The 24,315-nt window shown below is 37.7% G+C and overlaps 1 protein-coding gene across 2 annotated transcripts; it reads left to right on the top strand.

The window, feature by feature from the left end:
* Window positions 1–567: 567 nt before the first annotated feature.
* Window positions 568–23,882, top strand: SLC43A1 (solute carrier family 43 member 1). 2 transcript variants are annotated; one of them, XM_053451182.1, is made up of 15 exons: window positions 568–648; window positions 4,539–4,769; window positions 8,740–8,947; window positions 9,839–9,894; window positions 11,488–11,564; window positions 13,721–13,813; window positions 15,528–15,661; window positions 15,995–16,155; window positions 16,268–16,417; window positions 17,379–17,411; window positions 18,498–18,603; window positions 19,021–19,129; window positions 19,384–19,457; window positions 20,981–21,104; window positions 22,235–23,882. In XM_053451182.1, exons 2-15 carry the CDS (start codon window positions 4,616–4,618, stop codon window positions 22,412–22,414), a joined length of 1,659 nt encoding a protein of 552 aa, XP_053307157.1. In that variant the 5' UTR covers window positions 568–648; window positions 4,539–4,615; the 3' UTR covers window positions 22,415–23,882. The 2 variants fall into 2 exon arrangements, with proteins under 2 accessions (XP_053307157.1, XP_053307156.1); XM_053451181.1 differs by having other exon boundaries at window positions 17,376–17,411.
* The last annotated feature ends 433 nt before the right edge of the window (window positions 23,883–24,315 follow it).

Below are 24,315 nucleotides of genomic sequence, written 5' to 3'. Positions count from 1 at the left end.
TTTGTTGTAAAAACTCTTTAGAACCAATTGAACTATGAGAAACAAGCACCTGTTTGTTGTGGGTAACTAAGTCATTTTAATAAATTAATACATGTAATTCTCCTTTCTTTCTTTTTTTTTTTGTTTGTTTATATATGCTTAGACTGCCATTACACTTTTTTGTAGAAAATGTCCCCGCACGGATTCCAGTTCTCCAACTGTTACATTGCATGTTATATTCTGTTTCTCATTGTATCTGCCTTATATGTAGCTTTTGTTCATATGAATTCTGATTCTGTGTTGTCACAATTCACCCCCCACATCGCTCATTTTCACTCCTACAGTTTCCTACCAGAGTTCTTCACTACTCCCTCCCCCCATCAGACATAACATACTTGTAGAATTAGAGTATGTATTCTCTATGGTATTTCCTTGCACTCTCCCTCGGGCTGTTCATGAGTTAGTGCCCTGAGTCCTGACCAGTGCTTTTTTTTTTTTCTTTCCTCCCTTCCTCCTCCCCTTCAAACTTTCCCACCCCCTGTCTCATGCCTTATAAAGTAATGCAGTTTCCTGTAGTTGTGCACCCCCCCCCCAGGCTTTCCATTTAACTTGAACTGAAGGAGACTTTAGGTAAAGAGAGTTATCAGTCTGCGTTGGACCCACCTTAAGGTAGGAATACATATGGCACAAAGCTGCTCTTTTCATATGCTTTTTTCCTAGAAATATTTCACTTTTTTCTAAACTATGCAGAACTTTTTTTTTCTTTTTCTCAACACACGTGGCATTCACTTATCTGTGTAGAGAGCAGGAACTGCAACTTTTAGTGTGTCCTACCATGTGCACTTACTCTGAAACAACGAAGAAAAAATAAGTAACACGATATTGCTGGGTTGTCTTGTCTAACAATAGTGTTAGCTGTGTATATAAACATACGTGTGAATGTGAGTTGCTGATGCAATGATCTTGGTCGTTACACGTGTCCTTCAGTATGCATCTGTTATGTGGGAAGAATGTTAATCAGTAACAGATTAATGTAAATATTACAACAAAATTCATGCAGACTTATGTAAAGATAAAATGCGCACATATAAGCATGCGTTACATGTTATATATGTATATATATATATATATATATGTAAGCTTAAGAGTTGTTGAACTATGGGAACCTGTTATCTTTCATGAGTATTACAGTTAAAACTTACAGGTGTGGTGTTGAACAGAATCCGATCAATTTTTGATCATGTATAAGCATGCATATGTGTGTGCTGCTTTTGTGTATTTCTTGGCAGACAAATTTACTTTAATGGGTCGCAAGCAGTGGGTGTGTGATAGCCGCCAGTTTAGGAATGTGTGGAGTTAAAGCTCTAGTTACAGGCCACATGGGGATACTGCAACGCTTTCCATCTGTTACAAGTTCACAGTTGCAGCAAGTCTACTGGTGTCATTCGGAAGGGTTTGTCACAGCGTGGTGCGGTGTCCTAACATATATAGTTTGGCGTACACTCGATTGGTCTTACAGCCTGTAAGAAAATTGCTTTGCGTATCTTTTTACTCTTAATAGATACTCTGCACAACGTGGCTTATGCCAATTTTCTATATGTGAATTTTGCATAGGTTCGTATTTAAGGATCCGTTTGTAGAAATATATATCACGTTCAAAATCTGTTGACCTTCGGGGTTCGGGTTCACGGTACAAGACACTTCTAGAAATACCTAAGTATTCATTAGTTCACAAACATGGGAAAACACGTGCGACGAGCATTAGTCGTAACCATGGGCGAAAGCAAGTTTGTGAGTCATTGAATCGTTTATGCTGCACTACGTTTTCACGGAAGATCCGTTATGTTCCATGATCTCCACTTGTATTCTTTATTATGTTCTTGAGTGTCACTTTTGTAGGCTTAATTGTCTTATTTGGTTTATGCCGTTTTTGGAACACAACTAATCTCCATGTGGTGGCAGCTTCCTCATCTCTGGTGCATCAGTCTTCTGGTATATTTTACAAACACTCTCCCTCAGCCCTGTAGGATTTAGTTTACTTAGGTCACTAGGTGGGCTTCAGAATCGTTTACTGTCCGCCATGAGGGTCACGGTTTAATAAAATATTTTGTTTTAGCTCATTGATCTTGGCAGCTGGCAGGGATCCTCCCAGCCTTTTCCCTTTTCAGGGGCTGTTATGCAGCCGCTCCTGCTGTGAGTATTGCACCTCTCTCTGCGGTATCTAGAATGATTTAGAAAGAGTTCATAGATGACGAATGCCAGTATAAATATTGACTAGTTGCCTATGAGGTATACACCCCAGCACTTAATAGAACATCCAGTATAAATGGTTGAACTGGAAATAAGTTTTATATCCAGCCCAAAAAGCATGAATGTTCCCTCACGGCTTATAAATAATAAGTAGGTTATTCAAATTGTCTATATCATATGCCAAGGCTGATATTTCTAATATATTACTCCATTCTGCCAATATTTAAAATGACCAAGGAGGCAAATGTTTGGTGCCCGCTACATATGGCGTACGTCATTCACAGTTTGTCTTGAACCCGACATCAAGAATAGCTTAACGTAACCTGGGGGAAAAAAAAGATTTCCCTAGGTAAAGTTTACTTTGTTAATTTTGTAAGGTTGTCAATTAAAGGTATTGCAAAACTATAGCGGTGACTAAACTCCCACCTCTCAAAAGGTTAACAGGATGTGGCTAGTGAAAGGTGTAAAGTGCTGCCCTGCACATAACTCGGTAACCGATTCTCTTTTTTTGGTTTTACATCCTGTGTACTACAGTTCTGTACTTTACATGTCCTGGTTAACAACCATAAGTGTCCTGGAAATCATTTCCTGTATAGTAGCCCTGTTTTGAATGTATGAGTGTATCTCGCTGGCTTAGTATTAACGATAGTCTATGTTTGAGTAGAACCACTTCATAAAACATTTAAAATAAATCAGCACAAAAAGTCTAATATATATGGACTGAGCAGTCATTCCCTCCGTCACTGAACAAAGACTCCGCATTAGAAGAGCCGTGTAACTGATACCCCTTCCGCGTTTGAACATTACACGTGATTTTAAGATTAATAAAGCTTTGAATTGGAGCAGAAACAAGAACCACTAGGTTCAGTTGACTATCCATCATGCCCAAAATATAATGAGCTACACAAAAGGAAGTGTGGTACAAAGCAAATGTTACAATATCTGCAAGAACATATCTTTTTTTTTGGAATTTCATATAACATTTAACTTTTGAGGGATTTATAATTGTCTTACGTGTCCATAAAATAACTGTAAACATGAGAGGGCATTTGGATGTGCTAAATGTACATCTGCTACTGCAAGGGATGAATTGCTGCAGGACCAGACTTGCATTACAGGAGACCTGATTACAAAAGGTCATCTGTGCCCCACATTACAGAGGCATGAAGTGGGACATGGGCAGAACATAGGCATGATGAGGACAGGCAAATTGGATGAAGATGGAGCAGGAACCTTCACATTCTTGTTTCACCATACTATAGCTTTCCATAAATGCATCGCAAGTCTTCATAGTAAGATTTCCCTACCTGAAGGTCTTAGAGGGACAATATTATTATTATTCTCAAGATTGTAAGCTTGCGAGCAGGGCTCTCTCCACCTACTGTATCGGTTTGTCTTAGTCTGTCAGTTCTCTTCGTCATAGCACTTGAATATATGTATTGTATTACCTGCTGCGTAAATTGTTTGCGCTTTATAAATAAAAGATAATAACTGCATGATTACGATGATGGCTAGAGTCTTACAAAGAAAGGTTGTATGCTTCTCAGAAAAAGTGGGTTTTCATGGAGCTCTGACAGGATGAGGAACGGAATTCCAGAGAAGGGGTACAGCCCGAGCGAAATCCTGAATGGATTTAGGAAGAGTAGGAAGGGGTAATGACAGTAGAGACTCAAGTCATGAGATGAACAAGCAGGGTTTATTTGGATAGGAGGGTCGAGATATAAGGGTGTGCGGAGTTCTTAAGGGTTCTATAGTTTAGGTGTTTGAATTTGAATCTGAAGGGTATGGGGAGCCAATGGAGCGATTGCCATAGTGCAGCAGCAGATGAGGATGGATTGGAGCGGTGAAAGGTGGGAGAGGGGAAGACCAGTTAGTAAGGTGTTGCAAAAATCTAGATGGGAGCATTCACAACTTAAGTTGTCTTTCTGTATTTTTTATTTGTTTTTGTGGACTGATAATAATCCTGATGATAATCAGTCCTAACATAGCAACATTTTTATATGGTTTACATATGATTTGGTGAAAAAATATTCAGTTTTGTTTGTCCAATTAATGAACTTATTTTAATATCACATAAAGAGTTTGAGCTTAGAACTGCATCATGCACATCTAAGGGCCCTTTGTTTATAAAAAAAAAACTTTGAGACTTAATAGTTAATTGACAGTTAAGTCGAATCTGGGAAAAACCTGGTGAGTTCCCATGAATGATTCTAATCACTATAGCCTCATACGCATGTCCCTGCCATACTAGTCCACTATGTTTGTGTATAAAACCCAAACAATAAGAATTGTATTATTTCTTTTTTCAGGTATATAACATTATCACTTCTCTGCTTTGCCTTGAATATTTTCTGTCGCTTCCGTCCACGCAGAGTCTTGCGCGACTATGGCACCTTCACTTCAGACTGCCTACGCCCGCCGCTGGTGGATCGCTTGTACTGCAGTACTGGAGAATCTCTTCTTTTCTGCAGTTCTTTTTGGATGGGGCTCTTTGCTCATCATGTTGCAGCAAGAAGGATTTTATTCACATCTCTGCACAGGTACAAATCTCTCCAAACCTAGGTTAAAACTATTTGCATAAGAATTGCATACATTCAACATTTTTGTTACATATTTGTCATATAGCGCTTCTGGAAGTGTCTGGAAGGGACACTCAAGGGCAAAGTTTTAATATGCGATTTGTAGCGGGACAAAACTTTACCATTAGGAGAAGCCGCATCTGATTACAATTTGGATTTGGCTGATTACAATGTAATCTAAGAAACTAGGGGTGGGGAAAATGGGAAATGCATAGAGAAGACCTCTGATAAACCATTCAATGTACTGTATTACCGTAAGATGACTGGAAGGTCCCTTTAACACACAATATTGCAAGCTCTGTTGAGTGGCCCTCTGTCACTGAATTGATTTATTTGGGATTTAAATGGCTACATGTACCTGTATGAAATTGGTATTTCCTTATATGGAGTAAATAATAATAATGTACATGTCTAGACATAAATACCTAATCATTTAGCAGTAGATGTTGCTACCTTCAAAGGCCCCACACCTCCAGGGCACCTTAAAACATAAAACTTGCCGCATGTAAAAATTGTTTCCAAAAGAAAGGTCATATATGGGTTTTCTGTAGGTCCACAAATCATTTACCAAAATATATTGATATTATGCACTTTTATTAGTTACCTTGAACATCACAGTTACCACATGGAGCAAACACCTCTTGCTCATCAGTTGTCACCAAGTACACATCCATCACTGTCAGGGCTAGACTGGGAATAAAGACCAGCCCTGTAATAATTGAATACAGCCTCATATTTCGTGGTGCCATTTTTGTCCACACAACACAAATGCTGGGTCCCTGCCCCAATAATATTTTTGTTCAGAATAGAAACGAACCATGTCTTTTTAAAGTGTCTTTGAAGAACAAATCGGTCATAAAAAAGATGTATAGCAAAACACATGATTCATAATATCACTGTGGTCCATGACATAATGCAATGGGTTGGGACCAACTAGGAGAGTACTGGTATAAATAATGTGAAAAACAAAAATAACCATTCTGAAGTTTATGTAAAGAAATTACTAAAAATAAAGTTATTTAAAACACAAATATCACTTTCCCAGGAGATATAAAGCAGTACAAATAAATACATAATAAAAAAAATTAGGACTAAAAATGCAGGAGAGAGTTTGGGGGAATGGGTGTGCAGTGTGTGAGCTGAATGGATGATCAGAGAGACTGTGTATTTGTGTACTCAGAATGTATGTGTAAGTGTATGGTGTTAGAATGGGTGGATATGTATTTATGTGTAAGTATATGGTGTTAGAACGGCTGTGTGTGTGCATATGTATGTGAAAGTGTGTGTATGTAGGTGTAGAGCTGACCCTGACCACAATCATACCCATCCACATTATAATTTATACCCATACCTCGCCACAATCATTAACCGCAACCCCAATTGGACATTGGGGTTCTCCCTTTATAATGCCTTTTTAATGCCTAGCGAAATTGGGGAGCTGAAACTTCAACTTTCCTGTCATCTCCGGGTTTAGTGAATAAACCCATATGTGTATACTGTATCTACTTTCTTATTGTTTGGTATTTAATATGATTTCACACTATATAGGTTTTTCTTCACTTCTGGTCACAAAGGATTTTTTTTTATGATGTTATTGCCAAGTCAGCACACTTGCTGTTTTTTTCTTTCTTCTTTCACTTGCAATATTTAAGGTTGCGCATTAAGAGATTAGACTTTTCCTGGATTGTAATTATGAACGTGCCCCTTGGCTTAAGCTCTGTTGCTGATATTATTGCCAGAAACAGAGGAGAGCGTGCAGGCACCAGAATTTATATCAGAAACACGCATTTCCCCTGTCCATAAATCATGGGCAATAATAGTAACATACAGTACTGTGAAAATATCAGAAAATCATTTACATTTATAAAAGTACTGCATTTATTCAACAATTACTATATTACTTGTATGAAATCTCATACACAGTTAATATAGTGGTTTAAAAAATATCTAACTCAAAAGAATACACCGGTGCCACTGAAAAGTCATCAAGGATAAGGAAAAAATCTATTCAGTAGACAGCAGGCTTACATTCACAAAACAATATGTTTTTTTAAAGGTAATTTTCCACATCAGCTGCTAAATATACCACTAAATATATAATCTGTCACTCCTTGAGACTGAGGATATATAGGGGTAGGTTGTGCAGACTAACACACTATGAGGGCTGTTATGAGACTGTCCAATTTCCCGCTTGCCACTTACGCCAGTCCCTAATACAGCAGGATCCCCCTGGAACTGTCAGGCGGTTGGCGAATCAGCCACGGTCCACTAAAAGTTTGGGCAGTTGTTGCTCCCGCCATAAAGATTCTGATCCTTAAGATATTTGGTAACGAGTGAGGCAATTTTGAGAGGCATCTGGAGATATGAAGGGTTTGGGGTCGCCCCTTAGAGGGACCCCGTTTTCCCTATACAAGGACTGCTCACAGGACTGCTCACATATCTCCCTCCCTCCTCTCGTTGGGGCCTCTAACCATAGATTCACCCCTGACAATCTAACACCATACTCTCATACACTCACACTAAAACCATACAATAACACCCCTACACACAGACAGATGCTGGCACTCATGCCAACTACATACACTAAAATACACTCAAACACTAACACCAAACGTTGGCACATACACTCATGCTAACACCATACAATAACACATATACACACATGTGCTCACACACACATTTATGCTATTAAGAGACACACATGCTAACACTATCCACTCACACAAACATGCTAATACCAATGCTCATACACACATGCTAACACCAAACACTAACACACAATCTTTTACCATACAGTATACCCTTACGCATACATATACACTCTTCCATTCTACACTTACACACACACACACACACTTACTCTCTCCTGTTATCCATGTATCTCATGTAGCTCTCTTCCGTCTTTCCGTCCCTATCCTTTTACCGCTCCTGGAGCCCTGTCTTCACTGCACCTCGCAATTTCTATGGGTGCACCCGTGGCTCTGCTCTAGCGTGTGGCCATATTCAAATAAGCCACAGTGATGTGACACAAGATTGGCCGCTGACAGGCTGCTTTGTTGCTGTAGTAGCATGAAAATACTTCACATGTTTAAATACGGTATTTAACCTTGAATTTGTATATGGAACATCAACTATTGGTGACATAATATCCTGTCATTCTGCAACAAAAACGAGAATTTAGCAACTAAGCACGCTTGGCTTCTCTGTATATAATAAAATCATCCTTCACACAGCAAGGTGGCACTGTTAAAACTGACCTGTGGTACTTTTAATTGAATTATTCAAGGATATTCAAATTCCTGACCGAATTAAATGATGAAAGAGTTTGCATTGCCAAGACTAATCCAAATTCCCTTATTCATGTAATGATTACTACTACATAAAATTACAGATTCCTAACTATAAATATCGTGGTGTAGTAAAGTCACTCTAATTAAACTTAACCCTTGCAACGTTAATCAGACACAAAATGTATTCATTATGTATTTTATTAATTAATATGCCATTTGGCTGCTCTTGTCACATGCTGAAATATGCTGTCCTGCTCTGCCCAACATAGGCAATGCCACTACTAAATGTAAACATAAGAAAATAAACCACCAAAATGTATTGTGTAAATAGCTGAAGGATTTTGGTCCTTGTAAGTGTTTTACGTAATCTTTGGCCTTATACGCATCCTTCCTTTTGTTGCTTCTCCAGCTACTTAAGCTAAACATTTATGGAGAGAAAGTTCCACATCACCGTATTCTATCATATATGAATCACACTATTGTAAATTGTATTGTATTGTAAAGTAAATTTTATCCTAACATGTTTTGATTGCTGTTCAGTGAGAGCTGTGGTTTGATAATGGTTTAATGCTGTCCAAATAAATGTGAAGACACATAATTTACTAAGCCTTCCACTGATTTTTACTATTTTCTGGTTTTAGATGGAAACTCGTCAAGCGATGAACCATTATCTCAGGACACTGAAGCTATCAATGCCTCATTTCCGAAGCCTTGGCTGACATGTGTCGCCCAAGAAGAAATGTTAAACTTGGGTTTCACCATTGGCTCATTTTTGTTGAGTGCAACAACTCTGCCCCTTGGGATACTGATGGATCGATTTGGGCCTCGTCCACTTAGATTAGTTGGAAGGTAAAGTATAAATATGTCTGAATACAGAAAGCCAGATCTTAAGACACTTTGGTTTCAGTCTAATGAGCCTTCTAAAGCTTAAATGATGTAAACAGTGGTTACATAGTTACATAGGCTGAAACAAGACATGCATCCATCAAGTTCAGCCTTTCCTATATCTGTTAATTTGTTGCTGTTGATCCAAAAAACCCAGTTTGGCTCTTTCCAATTTTGCACTTACCAGGGAAAAAAATCCCTTCTTGACCCCAAATAGCAGTCAGATTTCTCCTTGGATCAATAAGCTGTTTTCCCAAATTTAAAGATTATATCCCTGAATATTATGTTTGTTGGTTAAAAATGCATGGTTTGTCATTCAACTACATGTCTAAAAACAAGTTTGTGATTGCGAAATCTAGACTGTGACTGCTAAAAGAGAGCTACATTGAAATCAAATACTTTACCTAAGTGATTCAGTTTTCTGAAATCTAAATGAAATTATAAGAATTTATTAAAATCAATAGTAGTCCGATTCAATAACTTTGACATGATTAATTTAACCAATATGTGATACCTCTACAAGCACCAGGATGTGATCAATAGCTTTACTAGATCATTTAAAATTATTTGAGTAATTGCTGGTTTAACAAAAGGAGACTTTCAAGCATTTAAACATGTTTTAATTATTATAATGATATGTATATTCATTTTAATAACAGGGAAAAGTAAAAAAAACACAATTTGATAGAATTTGATAGATATTGTCAAAATGTGTATATGTCATATGCCAAAAAGGACTTCACTATTCTACATTTATGTTTAGTATTTATACTTGTTCTTTGTGTTCAGTTCATTTATTACATTATTAAGAGATTGTGCTTTTGAAGGCTAACTACAATGTCTCATTTTTCACAGCTTCTGCTTTGCTCTCTCGTGTGCACTGATTGCTCTTTCTGGATATGATCCTACAGGTATGTAAAGTTCAGTTATATAAGTGTTCTATATTTAGGTATTCATCTGATAATGGTATCAGGGATGCTTCAAAATAACCCAACACACAGCCAATAATGTCTAAGCCTTGGCAACAAAAGTGTATACAACCCTAAGTGGAAATGTCCAAATTGGGCCCAAAGTGTCAATATTTTGTGTGGCCACCATTATTTTCCAGCACTGCCTTAACCCTCTTGGGCATGGAGTTCCCCAGAGCTTCACAGGTTGCCACTGGAGTTCTCTTCCACTCCCCCATGACCACATCTCGGATCTGGTGGAGAGTGGAAGCTGCATGGCTTTCTGCTTGTAAGGAAAAGACAGAAATAGAGATGCTCGGTGTAGGTTGTGTACACAGAAGTCATTGTGTATGTACAGTATATATACATCTTTATGTAGGGGTGTCTCTATATTAATTCATGTGATTCTGCCTCTTAATGTGTGTGTGTGTGTATGTGCATGATCCCTTTACGTGTAGACTAGCAGCATGAATTAAGAAGCGGTGTCTCCATGACCAGGATAAATGTGAATGTTCCGGATGATACTGTCTTGTCTGACAGATACTTGGTTATGCTTGGACATTCAGTTAGTTTTTATAATGTCCATTCAGCTTTGTGGGAACAAGACTTGCGTTACATAATTCCCTCCTTGTCTTTAGTCCCTCTCACTTTTCCTGAAATATGTTCCAGTGGATGAAACTAAGTGGGGCTTTCCAAACCCATACTGAATTGCATTGCCTACATTGTGTAGGAAAAATATTAATCTTGCTGAACAGCCAGGTGTGTGTGTATAGAATTATTTGGAACAGTGTTGCCCTGGAGCCCCATTTGATCATGATCCGCCCTTGATGTTGGCTCAATAAAAGTTATTGGCTTCAACCAAAGACCAAGTGTTTCACTGTAATCTATTGAAAAATGCACTGTGTGGAACTAAAACTTTTCATCATTGTTCAACAAAAAAGGGTAATTACAGTGCAATGCATACAATAAAATGTCGATTGTAAGTACTATTATCATATGTATCAACATGTTTTTTAACCATATTTCCGATGTTGTATGTTATGATGTTAGTAGGGCACCCACTTTCAGTCGTAATAGTATTTTCATGCTTCTACTGATTAAAAGAGGATTTTGTTTGCCCCAAACAATGTTGCCAAGATATGACTTCACTAGATGCAAACTACAGTAGCCAGTGAGGTTGATAAAGGCCTAGTTAGGTAGTGTGTTTGTCACAGGGACCTTGTCATTTGCCCTTGTGGTTATAGGTCAGATTTATGTTTAATACTGGATACTCTGATTCCATATTTTGTTTTGTTAGTATTTTTTTCCACTCACTAACCATGTCCCCACTTATCTCTATCCATGACCCGTAACAAAGGTGTCCAGTTTGGGGCACCTGAAATGCTGAGGGGGGTATATTAAATCTGTAGCTATATACATTTTATAGATTTTTTGACAGCCCGTATTAGTAGTCATCAAATTCGGTCTATGTGTGTAGTGCATTTTACTGTGTTTATATAAAATCTATTCATTTGTTTATGGATATTAATTTTAAACTAATATGGTTTTTGTTTGCAGTTTTAGCACCATTAATATTCCTAGCGCTCTCCCTTAATGGTTTTGGAGGTATCTGCCTGACCTTCACATCTCTGACAGTAAGTATACTTATGGTATTAGCAACTTGGAAATGAGGAGGAAATGCTTTGGAAAATAGGGAATTAACTACTAGGTAACCTAGGAGTGGAAAAATACTCAATGTTCCTTTATAAAATCGGACCATTAATACTAGTGCTCTTATATTCAGGACAAGTGTTCTGAATAAGCTATTTTCTTGGATTTTGGCATTGTATTGATATGTCAATAAGTTCCGAATATAATTTTCTTATTGCCTTAGAAAGCCTATCTGTATAGGAATTCCATAGCAACTAACATTAAAAACGGCCTTGGATTTAACCATTGTAGACAATATCAGATGCAACTCGAATGGTGTGATTCTTGACATTTTCAAGTAATTTTCATAGTAATCTAACACAGCCAACTCCCAAGCGTTCTACAAATAGAATACAAGCCTAGGAGTTACTAGCTGAAGTTATTATTCCATAAGAGAATCCAACCTGTTTATTTTAATTCTGGCCCAGAACCACTAACAAAGTAATAGAGCAATCCTGTAGAAACCTTGTACCGTTAAATGTTCTCCCTGTATCACAGACCCAATAACTCCACTGACCAAGTGGGTGGGGGAGGTAAACACCCATAGTATTTATTACATTCATAGCATAACTAACCAATGAGCCATCAGATGATCTTATAGCAGAAGGCATACAGTAAATTCCCGTTCTATGTAGATACCCTCTGTCAAGTAGCTTTGTATGTCCTAAAATGACTATGATCCTTCAGCGTCAGTAGATTCCTGGCAGTAAGGGAACCAGCAGCACTTCTCATTACAGTATGTCTGCACTTAATCCCAATTTACAGAGCTGAAGCAATGACATGAGATTTAGCCGCACTTAACAAACATATTTCAGTAAAATTGTGATCAATAATAATAAATAATTCACTTATTCCTGGATAAAATAGGCATGATTACCCCTTTTATATTTCTAGAGAATGTGATAACATTTTGCCATGTTTAAATCCATAAAGTAGGTGGTCTCGAAAGTTATAGAAAAGTAACTGCAAATCCAGGTCGTGTATTGCTGCTAAACAAATCGTATTTACTAAAGGTCACTTTAAGGAAACAAAAACAAAAGTATATCATCACAGTCAGTACACGTGAGGAATGACCCTAGTATTTTTTGTTTTGTATGTGACTGTCATATGCTGGCCCACATGCCGACTGTTTATAAAACAGCCGGAAAGTCACCCTGACCCACCCCCCACCACGAGCACCATCATCACTGAAACCCCGTTGACACACCTGTTCCTCAACGCACATTTCCTTTACAACTGCCTCCTTGTGTCCTTGATTCTGGCTGGGGCCAGATTTGAAAAGGGGTGTGTAGCTGTTCTCAGCCACGATTGGCTGACGTTTACCTGCCCTGCTTTTTCCAAAGCCAGAGGATAATGTTAACTATTTTTGTTCTCCATATGTCAGCAGACCATTGCTTTTTATTGCACTGGACACATGAGCTGCAAATGTGCCATTTAACACACAAGTTGTTCTTAAGAAACACTTTTTGTATAGTAAATAAATAAAAGACTGTTATTGCCATCTGCTTCAGATATATATCGATGTGTCTAAACCACGGGCAGCCAATGTTTTATAAATAGTCACACAGCCACAGCACATAATATATTAGTAATTTTTTTTGCCCCTGTTACCATGGCACATTTATTACGTCATGTGGATGACTAGAACCTGTTCTCAACCACACTTTTTGTCTGCAGTTATCACCCCCACATTTCATTTTATTATTATTAAAGCGGGTTTTTCCAGTTCTAGCAGCAGGTGTTTGCAAACTCTGTCCTCTGTTTTCCAGCCTCTGCCTTTCCTCCCTTTTACGCGCTCTGCAATAATATGTGTTGCAATGCAGATAACCAGACCTCTGACAGTTTACTGGTTATGAAAGGTATAACGACCCGTTAAAAAGTATGCTCCGAGGCATGATTACCTTCTGTGCATTTATAAAATGGACATACTACATGGCTGCTCTTTAACTTGCGCTTATCAGCAATATGCAAAAATTATGTGTGTCCACATAATTATATACAATATACATGTATATAGTATAAAACATATTTTATGGTAAAATAGCCCAAATTTGTGAAACCACGAATGTAATTAAATGTTTCACATGATTTTCTCTTTCAGCTTCCCAACATGTTTGGCAGCTTGCGTTCCACCATGATGTCCTTGATGATTGGTTCTTATGCCTCTTCTGCTATCACTTTTCCTGCACTAAAGGTAAGTTTTCTTTTTTTATATATTTTTCATGTTGCGCATCTTTTCAGTGTTTGAGAGTGTAAGAAAGGCAGAGTGCTGCTTGTTTATAAATAGGAACTCACAAGCAAATTTCTAAATACAGGATCAGGTCAAGATTAGGTGAATCTCAGGGGCAATACTGTTCCAAGGGGCCACCTTGAAGTTCAAGGACGAGCAAGGAGTGCTAATTTCATGGCTTTCCACCACAAAAACTTTAACAACATCTTTGGGAACATCTGAAAAGGGAAATGGCAAAACAATTGTTGCACAATTGTGCACAAACTTGCAGACCAAGAGTCATCATACCAAATATTCAGTAATTTTTGTTTTCAGGATGTACTAACCAACATATTTTTTTATACTTTTTTTAGTAAAAATAATTTGTTCTTGTTTGAGATGGGAACGCTCCAGTCGGTTGTGTGTCCCGGAAACTTAGATAAAAGTACAGGAAAGAGACAACAGACAAATCTATTTGGATCGTAATGGAATGCGAGTTTATATTTGCATGAAGCCGCATGAAAGCTAACTTTAGTATTTATCAAACAATACATTATAAAAAAAATAAATGCTTACATATCTCATACCAGGTGAGCCACATAGAAATATGCAGACATGTGGCCTCAGGTGTCTTTTTTGAGTGATGCTACACCATTTGCATCTGTGAATATGTCTAATACCCTGTAACCAATGGTGGCTGGCAATGCGGGAACACACTGCAATCAATCACACTTAATTTTCATACCATGACTTTCTTTTCCTGCTATGAACTGACGTAATATGACATCTGGGTTAGTTCCTCCCTATCAGCTAATGTGACTTACAAACCAATTAAGGTAAACCCTCCTAACAAGTTCCCTAATTTAGTATTGAATAGAAAAAAACCAAATAAAGGCAAAAATATTTATGCTGCCATGACTAGGAAAAGTACCAATCATTTTTGCATTTCCTTTATAGCAGCTTGAATCTAGGTAATACCCACAAAAACAGCCGGGGGGGGGGCAAAATGAAACATGAATAGTACAAAAGGAAAAACTATTAAGATTGCAAGGCAGACTGAAGAACGTCAGCCCTTCGAAGCCAAGGTTATTTAATAGTTGGCTAATGCAGGGATAGGGACCATGTTCTTGCCCTGTAAACAGTGGTCTTGTTAAATACATGATTTTGACTTGTTTCAAAGTTTCAAGCAGATGTAGAGACCAGCCTCGCAGGATCCTTGGTATTGTGTTAACACACACCCGAATGCTCCAGACCAGCACACTGATAAAACTTTTATAGAGGTGGTCAATTAATCAAGGGCATTTGATTAGCAGCACCTGCCTGCTACTTAGCATCTTAATTTCTATGGAAGCAGAGAAGAGTGTACTTTTTTTCACACATGGCTTCTCCATTTTGGCTTTATTTTTGTTGAATAAATCATAGCACGGTGTAATATGTCATGTGTTTTTGTTCATTTGAGATCGTATTCACCTAATTTTTACACCTGCTAAGGGACAGATGATTGTTGTTATATCTTGATATGCAAAAATCATAGAATTAAGAAGGTGTAGTTTCTTTTTCACGCGACTGTATATCCAAATGACCAAAAGGAAAGTAAACCAAATTGTTGGTGTTCTTGTTATTGTTCTTATTTTGTGCCCCCCTACTACAGTTTGTGTGTCCTTTTTCCTTGTATTAACTGCATATTTTCTCTTTGCAGTTGATATATGAGGCTGGTGTATCATTTGTTGGGATTATGTTGGGCTGGTCTGCTTTAGCCTGTCTGATTTTTCTCAACTGTCTCATAAACTGGCCAAAGGAATCCATTCCATCACCCGAAGAGACTGCATATGTGTGAGTAAGCCGCGGCTGTTGAAGAACTGCTCTTTGTAGAACAAATACTCTTTCTATAATGTATGATGTGTGACGTTTTCAACCCCTTAGTCTGCTGTTGGCAGTCTAGAAACCTTCAGCTATTTTTCCACTACATAATGAATCAGCCACAGCCTGTAAAAGCTTAAGAATGTGCTAGTCCACAAGCCTCTGTTGGAACACCACATTATTCACAGTCAAATAATATTCTAGTAAACTTAGATTAAAAGTTAATCACAGCTAGCTAACAAAAGGATTTGATATGGAAATATTAGCCAGATGTATGGTGACATTTGCTCTTTACATGCTTAACAGGAAGAAGGTCACTCTGCATACTTTGGCTTTAGACCACAAAGTCACTGGAGACCAATTTTACACCCATGTGACCACAGTTGGCCAAAGGTTAAGTCGAAAAGGAGACGCTGAACAAGAGCACCTATCCAATGAAGATCTGACAGAACCTACCAAAAACAATGGTAAGGATGACATTAGTCAAATCTGATCAATATTGTATCACGTTGTTTTCTGTGATTTTGTTATTGATCTTGCCAGCCTCTTGGATAAATTACCATTTAATGTAATCCACAGGACCTTCACCTAATTTCCTTCATAGTGCACGTTCCCCTATATTTCTCTTCTCACTCATCACCATGATGATGACCCAGCTCCGTATCATTTTCTTTATGGCTTCCATGAACAAGATGCTTCAATACCTGGTGGTTGAGGATGCAGAAAATGGTGAGTGAAACAAAATAAACAGCAAATTATAGTGATACACATTTAAGAGGAATCTATGCCTCACTCCTTCCACATCTTTAGAACAACAGGGGCCCTAAGCAGCTACCTAATCTGTTTATATGGTAGGGTCACCTCTCGTCCTCCCAATTCAATTGTATATAATTATTTCTACAAATATTAGAACAGATGAATTATGCAAACAGACAAATACAGCTAAAGTACATGGCTACATGTTATTCCAGACCCCTTGTGTCAGTTTCATCGTATCAACTTTTTAACATTAACGAAACATGAATAGTACAAAAGGAAAAACTATTTGGGTAGGGTAGGGTAATTACCAAGATCTGGCCAGTTAATGTTGCTTTAAATATGGTTTACCATGCTTTTATATGACATATAATTTGAAATTAGCCAGACAGGCCTGGATTAAATACTAATTAATTACTTGAATTGGGAATTGACCCATAAGAAAAATGACAAATTGTGATGTTATAGGTGTGTATAATTATAAAACTAGAGATTGGTAGAGATTAATATATTAAGAAAACTTAAACATACATGGGATAGGTACATGGCTATCCTGAATCTAAGATGACCAAGGATTGACTAGGGTTTCAGTCTTTACAGCAGGAAAAATGGGCCAAAAAAGAAATTATATGTTTCTATGTGCAACTGAGAGGTTTGCACTTCATTGTTTAATTCAATACCTAAAACTGAAATTATATTCAGTAGGTAGCAATCAAGGACCAGGGGTTCTTTTACTTCTCTTTTAAAAAAAATGTATTTAAATCCCTGGATTTCCTAAACAAATAACTACCTAGTGTGAGTTATGGATAGTTTGGGCATACCATCCAGAGTATCCCTGGGCATTTTGTTTTAAAAGTCCTGAGTCCTGACATTCGTTAATTCAAAACAATAGTTAATTTAACTTTTAATTTTTCTTTTTATCATTTTTCAGCAGATTCTGAAAAAATACCAGAGGCAGCCAATACAGGTATTAAAGGATTACAAATTCTTTACATTCACTATATAACAAAGATAATGCGCATGGAACACAGAATTGAGTGTAACACGTCGGCTTGCTCACTTACCTTTTTCTATACAGCGCCAATTACATGGCGTATACAGGGTCTGCTATACCTAGTCATGTGGCAGAGGAAGAAAGAAATATGTGCCTCCGTCAGTTCAGATCTCTCTTCTTTTGCCCTTTCATGTTACAATATGTGGAGAAACCAGGCTGCGTTGATGTGATATATGCAGATGGGGCCCTAAATCTCTCCTATCACCTATCTTCTATAACAGTGGTTCTACATCCGTGTATCCTCAGGACCCACATTTGCCTTTGGTCATTAAGTCGCGACCCAAAAATAACCTCAGAAAAGATGAGGGAGTGGAAACGCTGTCCGCGGGCTGCACCAGGAAGAGGGGAGGAGCAATCAGAGAAAAACTTTATTCACCTCCCACTAGGAGCAGACAGCGACCGCAAAGCAATCAAGCAACTTGCTTTGCGGTCGGGCAGTAATACTAAAGTACATGCCGGACCAGAGGCTGCCTGATGGCCCTGATTGTTGCGGCCACGGTCCTGACAGCCTGCTGCTCGCGGATTGCTGCTAGAATGTGTAAGGCAGCCCCAGGACAGTGAAATTTTCCCAGTATGCCTCCAGTCCGGCCCTGACCCTCCGCGACCCACTGAAGACAGGGTCGCGACCCACTTTTGGGTCACGACCCATGAGTTGAGAACCACTGTTCTATAACATGCAAATGAAGCACGGGACCTGAAGTCTCATTGCGGGACTGTCCTGGGCAATCTGAGACATGTGGTCATCCTATGTTGAGGGACATGAGAGATGCACAATTACACATCAGGGCACCTCAGATAGAATGACTGGTTTAACAGAAACATTTTCAGTCTGAACATGTTAAAAATAAGATAGATTGGAGCTGTGTCAGCTAAATCAGTTTTTCAATTCTGATACCCTATAGGTAGGTCGGGATGTAAATATTGTTTCAAAAACAGAGCACTAAATATTAAAGGCTAATAATAATAATAACGATAATAAATGTTTCTCATCCATTGCAGTTGGTTTATACTCCTCCATTTTTGGCGTCATGCAGCTGTTGTGCCTTGTTACCTGCCCATTCATTGGCTTTGTCATGGATTGGAAGATGAAGAAGGGAGATGAAGGGTGAGAACAAAAATAAACAAAATAAAAAGTACTAGATTATTTCACAAGCATAAATTCAGACAACCTTAACGTAGTTTTTAAAAAGCAATTCAAATTTAATATAATCCACAATTAATGAAATGTATGCAGAATGAGAGGGCTATTCTCACAGTGGATTGAAAGTTTTAATTAATTTATAACATATTTGGATTGTAGAAGGGAAGAATATGTGGTATTGGAAAATAGAGTTCCCACTTAAGTTTGGAAAACTGATTCATTTGCCCTGTTGTTGATCCAGTTCTTTCTGTAGTTTAAGATAAAGCATCTTCGGAATTGTAAGAATCGGTGCGAATGAAGTGCAGCTTACATAAGAACCCAGTTTTGTTTAGGAGCAGTTAGTAATACATCCATTATATTTTTTTATTCTCTTTTTTCAAGGACCAAAACCATCCAGAAAATCACCAATGCTACTAGAGCTTTCATTTTCACCAACATGTTGCTCATTGGTTTTGGAGTCACCTGTCTTATTCGCAGTCTCCCTCTGCAGGTAATAACAATTTTTGCTCTACTGCTGAACGTTTGCTAGTCTGTTGTTTTTTTTTTTTACCGGTCCTTTTTATTATTGTTGGAAGATAATAAAACAGTTGTGGAATATATCAAACAATTACAATGTTGGTCAACTGATCAGCTCCGCTGTACAGATCTTCCTTGCTGCTGAAAGCTCCATTGTTCAAGGGATTAACCCTTTTGTGTAATTTCTCACACATATCTCTTCTAATGACAGCTTTTGTGTTTTCTCAGTTTGTTTCATTCGTCCTTCACACATTGGTTAGAGGTTTCATCCACTCAGCATGTGGCGGGTTGTATGCTGCTGTGTGAGTATGCCCTTTAATTAAATTTGTTAGAGTTTGTTGCAATGATGCCTGTCTTTAAAGGGTAATTGGCCCATTCCAGATTATCCCACTGCAATCCATTTGACTGTATAGAATGTATTTACTTCTGATGTGTTATTTTTTATAGAGCATTAATAAAATGTCAACTACATATTTTTCTCATGTGTTGCACTTAATTATGAAAAAATACTTGTTGTTTTCTGTAGTGCTGTAGGTGATAGTTTCCATCAGACATTGACGGTGGTACAGCATAACTGTTATCATTGTATACTGTGGCAAACATTGACGGTGGAACTGCATAACAGCTATCATTATATACTGAGGCAAACATTGACGGTGGTACAGCATAACTGTTATCATTATATACTGAGGCAAACATTGACGGTGGTACAGCATAACTGTGATCACTATATACTGAGGCAGACATTGACGGTGGTACTGCATAACTGCTATCATTATATACTGAGGCAAACATTGATGGTGGTACAGCATAACTGCTATCATTATATACTGAGGCAAACATTGATGGTGGTACAGCATAACTGTTATAATTATATACTGAGGCAAAAATTGACGGTGGTATAGGATAACTGTTATCATTACATACTGAGGCAAACATTGACGTTGGTACATCATAACTGTTATCATTATATACTGAGGCAAACATTGTCGTGGTATAGGATAACTGTTATCATTATATACTGAGGCACGCACTGACGGTGGTACAGCATAACACCTATCACTATATACTGGCAAACATTGATGGTGGTACAGCATAATCCCTATCACTATATATTGAGCCAGACATTAACAATAATGCAGCATCACCCCTAGCACTATATACTAAGCCAAACATTGATGGGGTGTAGGCCTACACTGTAGGCCTGCTCTCTGAATAGCTTGCTAGTGCTGTCTAATGCTCTAGTTAACCAATGCGCATTATGCTGTGTGTGTTAACATGACATCGTCAGGGGAGTCATAGTGTAGGAATATTCATTTCTTTAGTGTCCAAAGCAATGTTCACTGATGTAACATGGAAAATGAACAGAACATTTGTAACCTAAAAAAACAGTAACAATAATAAATTAAGATGTAGATGTTTTTCAGTGTTTATTTATATAGTTATTATTAATTATGTGAGCTTTAAGACCCAATACATTTAATTATTATGGGCACTGGTGCTGCTGCTCAAAATTTTAGACTATTCTGCCACCATTTTAGTTGAAGTTTCTTCTGGAGGTGGCACTACCAGGATTGATTTCCAAAATAAAAAGTACCACATCACCACCCAAGCATTGTGAAGGCTTAGGTCCTGATAGTTTCAGATACCAGACGATTTGAATAACTACACAACAACACTCTTACTCTGACCATGAGCGACTACAGCTAATTATTCATAAAACATTTCATGCTAAATTTTTGTCTCTTTAAATGCAATGTACTCCCAGACTCAACTAGACATAATTACAATCCATCTTTTTGGTCTCATATTGTCTGTCTTGTAGGTTCCCATCAGGTCATTTTGGGACTCTGACAGGGCTGCAGTCCCTTTTAAGTGCAGTGTTTGCTTTGCTGCAAGAGCCTCTCTACAGGGCAATGCTGGGGCCACTCCACGGGGATGCTTTTTGGGTAAGAATTGAATTTTTGAACACATTATGCACATTATGACAAGTAATCAGCAATGTTTGATTCTGATGTTCTGAAATAGGCCATGACTATGGATTAAATTATGTATGGGAGGTACTGCCCCTTCCACCTGACAGCACAGGTATCGATACCTATGAGGGACAGACTTTTTTGCATTTAAATTAATGGCATCCAAAGTTATTAAAAAGCTTTAGAGTAGCCTGGCAAAACTAGTAAATATTGGCAGTAGTAGTTACAGAAGATTGAAGTTTGAAATCAGTAGTTGGGAAATTTATGAAAACCTTCAGGCCCCGATTAGGGATGACTAGGTGGCTTTGGCACTTAAGGCCACAGGCCGCCAAATTACATATGTGTGGTCACTGTCTGGACACATTTTGCCGCACATTATGTTTTTATACTTATCAGTATGCGGCAGCGCATATCCAGCCTGTGGCCGAATGCTGCAAGTAAGTATATGGCCCTTCAAGATGGCCAGGCTGGGCCTGGAAACCCTGTTAAAGGAAGGGGGTTTGCAAGATCAGAAACAGCACAAGTTTACTGCAGGTAGAGCTTGTCAATGTAACCGTATTTACTTTGTTGACAGGCTAACTAAAATAATAGATCAGGAAGAAGCCAAGGAACACTGTGCATCATCAAGAAGTCAAAATTGAGATGTGATAGACACATTAAATAAATAAAGAGATTTAACAAAGTACAGGAGAGGGTTGTTGAAAATAAGGGGAATTTGTATCACAGGAGGTTATATTCTAAAACTACAGAGTCAGGGGATTAGATGTAATGTAAGGAAGTTGTATCTTACTACTACTCACAAGGTAGTAGATAAGTGGAACCGTTAGGGAGATTTAAAACTGCATAGGATAGGCGTATGGCTCTCCTGAATAAAAAGATGAGACCAAAGACTGATTAAGCGTTCAGTCTTTACATCCGTAAATACAGGCAGACTAGATGGACTGACTAATTATAATCTGCTGTTTATTTGTTGAGACACTTATGTACTTTAAGATATTTCAGGGCAGAAATATGTACTATTACAAAAGGACTATCATCATGTTTTCTTGGTAAGCTAAGACACCATGGCACCTATATTGCTGACATATATAACTCTCTTGCAGGTAAACTTGGCTTTGTTAATCTTCTCCTTCAGCGGGTTTATACTTCCGGGATATCTCTTGGTTTACAGAAGTCGTCTATTACGTCAGAATGGACAAAAACAAGAGAAGGACCCTGCAGCTATTCAGCTGCAAGAAAAAAATCATCCCAATGGTATTGCAGAAAGTGAAACTACATCTTAATTGAAGTCATGGTACCAAGGCTTACTGGAGAAGTTGGTTCATTAGACAAAGCACACTGCTGTATAACACATTATACAGCTGGGAGTTCATAGTATTGTAAAAATATATTTATAATAAATTAATACAGCAGTTGCCAATATTCCAATTTTGGATTTGCAAGAATTGTGTATAGGGTAATGCAGTGTTTAGTAAGTTTCAAACACACTTGGTTGCAGTTGAGTATAGCATTAAGAAAAAAAATATAGAAACCATTGTTAATAAGTTATTTTTTTGGTCTCCTTGCATTCTCAGGGATAAACAGTGTCCGCTTGCAGGTGTTAAAGGAGCCCTATGTATATACTGTACAATCCAGTATCTCCTTACAACATGGTGCAAGCATGGGACACATGCTCAACATCTTTAATGGTTTCATAAGGAACCTAGTAAATGCTTATTTCTGAGCATGTCTCTGTTATGGAGACTTGGGTTTCAAAACTGCCCCTACCCAATACATTTTGCTCCTATTTAGTAAAAGATCTGGGTTATAATTGTATTTCTAGAAATACAGTAGTGTCTTTCCAATTTGGAAATTGTATCACTCACCACTCAATGGGAAGATATTGCTGCTATAATACCATATATATATATACCCTTATCGCTGTGCAGATATGGGATGTTTATCAGGACAATGTCATATTGACATACGAAACAAAGCTGTATGGGACTTTAACGTGTTTAATCATCAAATAAACTGAAGTGATGCTTCTGCTAAATAAAAGTTCTGTTTCTGTGTAAAGAAAAGCACTTAATGTATATTTTTCTGTTTACATAAATCCCCACGTTATTGTACATGTGATTATAGATTTTGTCCTGTAAACTCTTGCTGCTATAGGTAACGAGCAAAAAAACAAAAACAAAGAAAAAATACAAACAAACAGAAAACGGCTGCTTCCTGTATTAACGAGAGTTTGAATTCTTTGTGAAAATATGCCTTTCCCGACAAGTAGCCATATGAATTTTGTTTTCCAACTTTGAACAAACTTCACCCACAAGAACAGTAACATGTTCACCTGTTCACCTATGGTTCAGGAAGTAGAAGCTCTCAAGACTTTATAGCCGCACAAACTGTCAGTAAAATGAATATTTATTAAAGATAGAGACAAATATGCATTACCCTTTCTTTGGTTCATGTGGGAATGTAGAGGTAAAAATAAACTGTGCTAAAAAATATTGTGAGATTGTCTCTTTGTAATGGCTGATATCAGAACCATGGTATTGCATTAAAGTAACTGCCTTATGCCATACAACAGGGCTAATAGTGTGGAGATATTTTCAGTCCCAACAGAAAATTGTATCCTGGCCGATACAATAAATAAAAAGAAAAATGAAGCAATGGAGTAATTTAGTGAATCTTCCACAGCTGGCAATTGTACAACTCAATATTCGTTTTAATTAAATATTCTTATACTTTGAATTTCAAATGAGTCAACTGTGTATAAATGTTTATTTTCATGTGATTCTATGTGAAGACTGTTTGGAATAAACTGTAGATGAAACAGGTTTATATACTGCTTATGCAATAGTTTCAGACGTTCCCAACTATTCTGTAAACTTCCTATAGTGAATAGACCCCTTTACATCATACAGATTTGCAGATGTCTGAAGTGTTAAATCAATACCTCCAGTGTGCAGAATAATGAGGTCCTGCTTACCCCATCTTTTTTTGAGGATGAATATTATTATTATCTTCTATTTATATAGCGCCAACAATTTACGCAGCGCTTAATACAATACATATATTGAAGGGGAACGACAAGACTAGAATTGACAGACTAAGACAAACCGATACACTAGGTGGAGAAAGCCCTGCTCTCATCATTGGAATATCTCTCACTGTCACTGCAGAATCCTACTAAATAAAA

Source organism: Spea bombifrons, chromosome 11 (genome assembly GCF_027358695.1).
Source record: "Spea bombifrons isolate aSpeBom1 chromosome 11, aSpeBom1.2.pri, whole genome shotgun sequence".
Lineage (NCBI taxonomy): Eukaryota > Metazoa > Chordata > Amphibia > Anura > Pelobatidae > Spea > Spea bombifrons.
The sequence above is the reverse complement of the archived record's forward strand: the minus strand, read 5'-3'. Positions and strand labels throughout refer to the sequence as shown.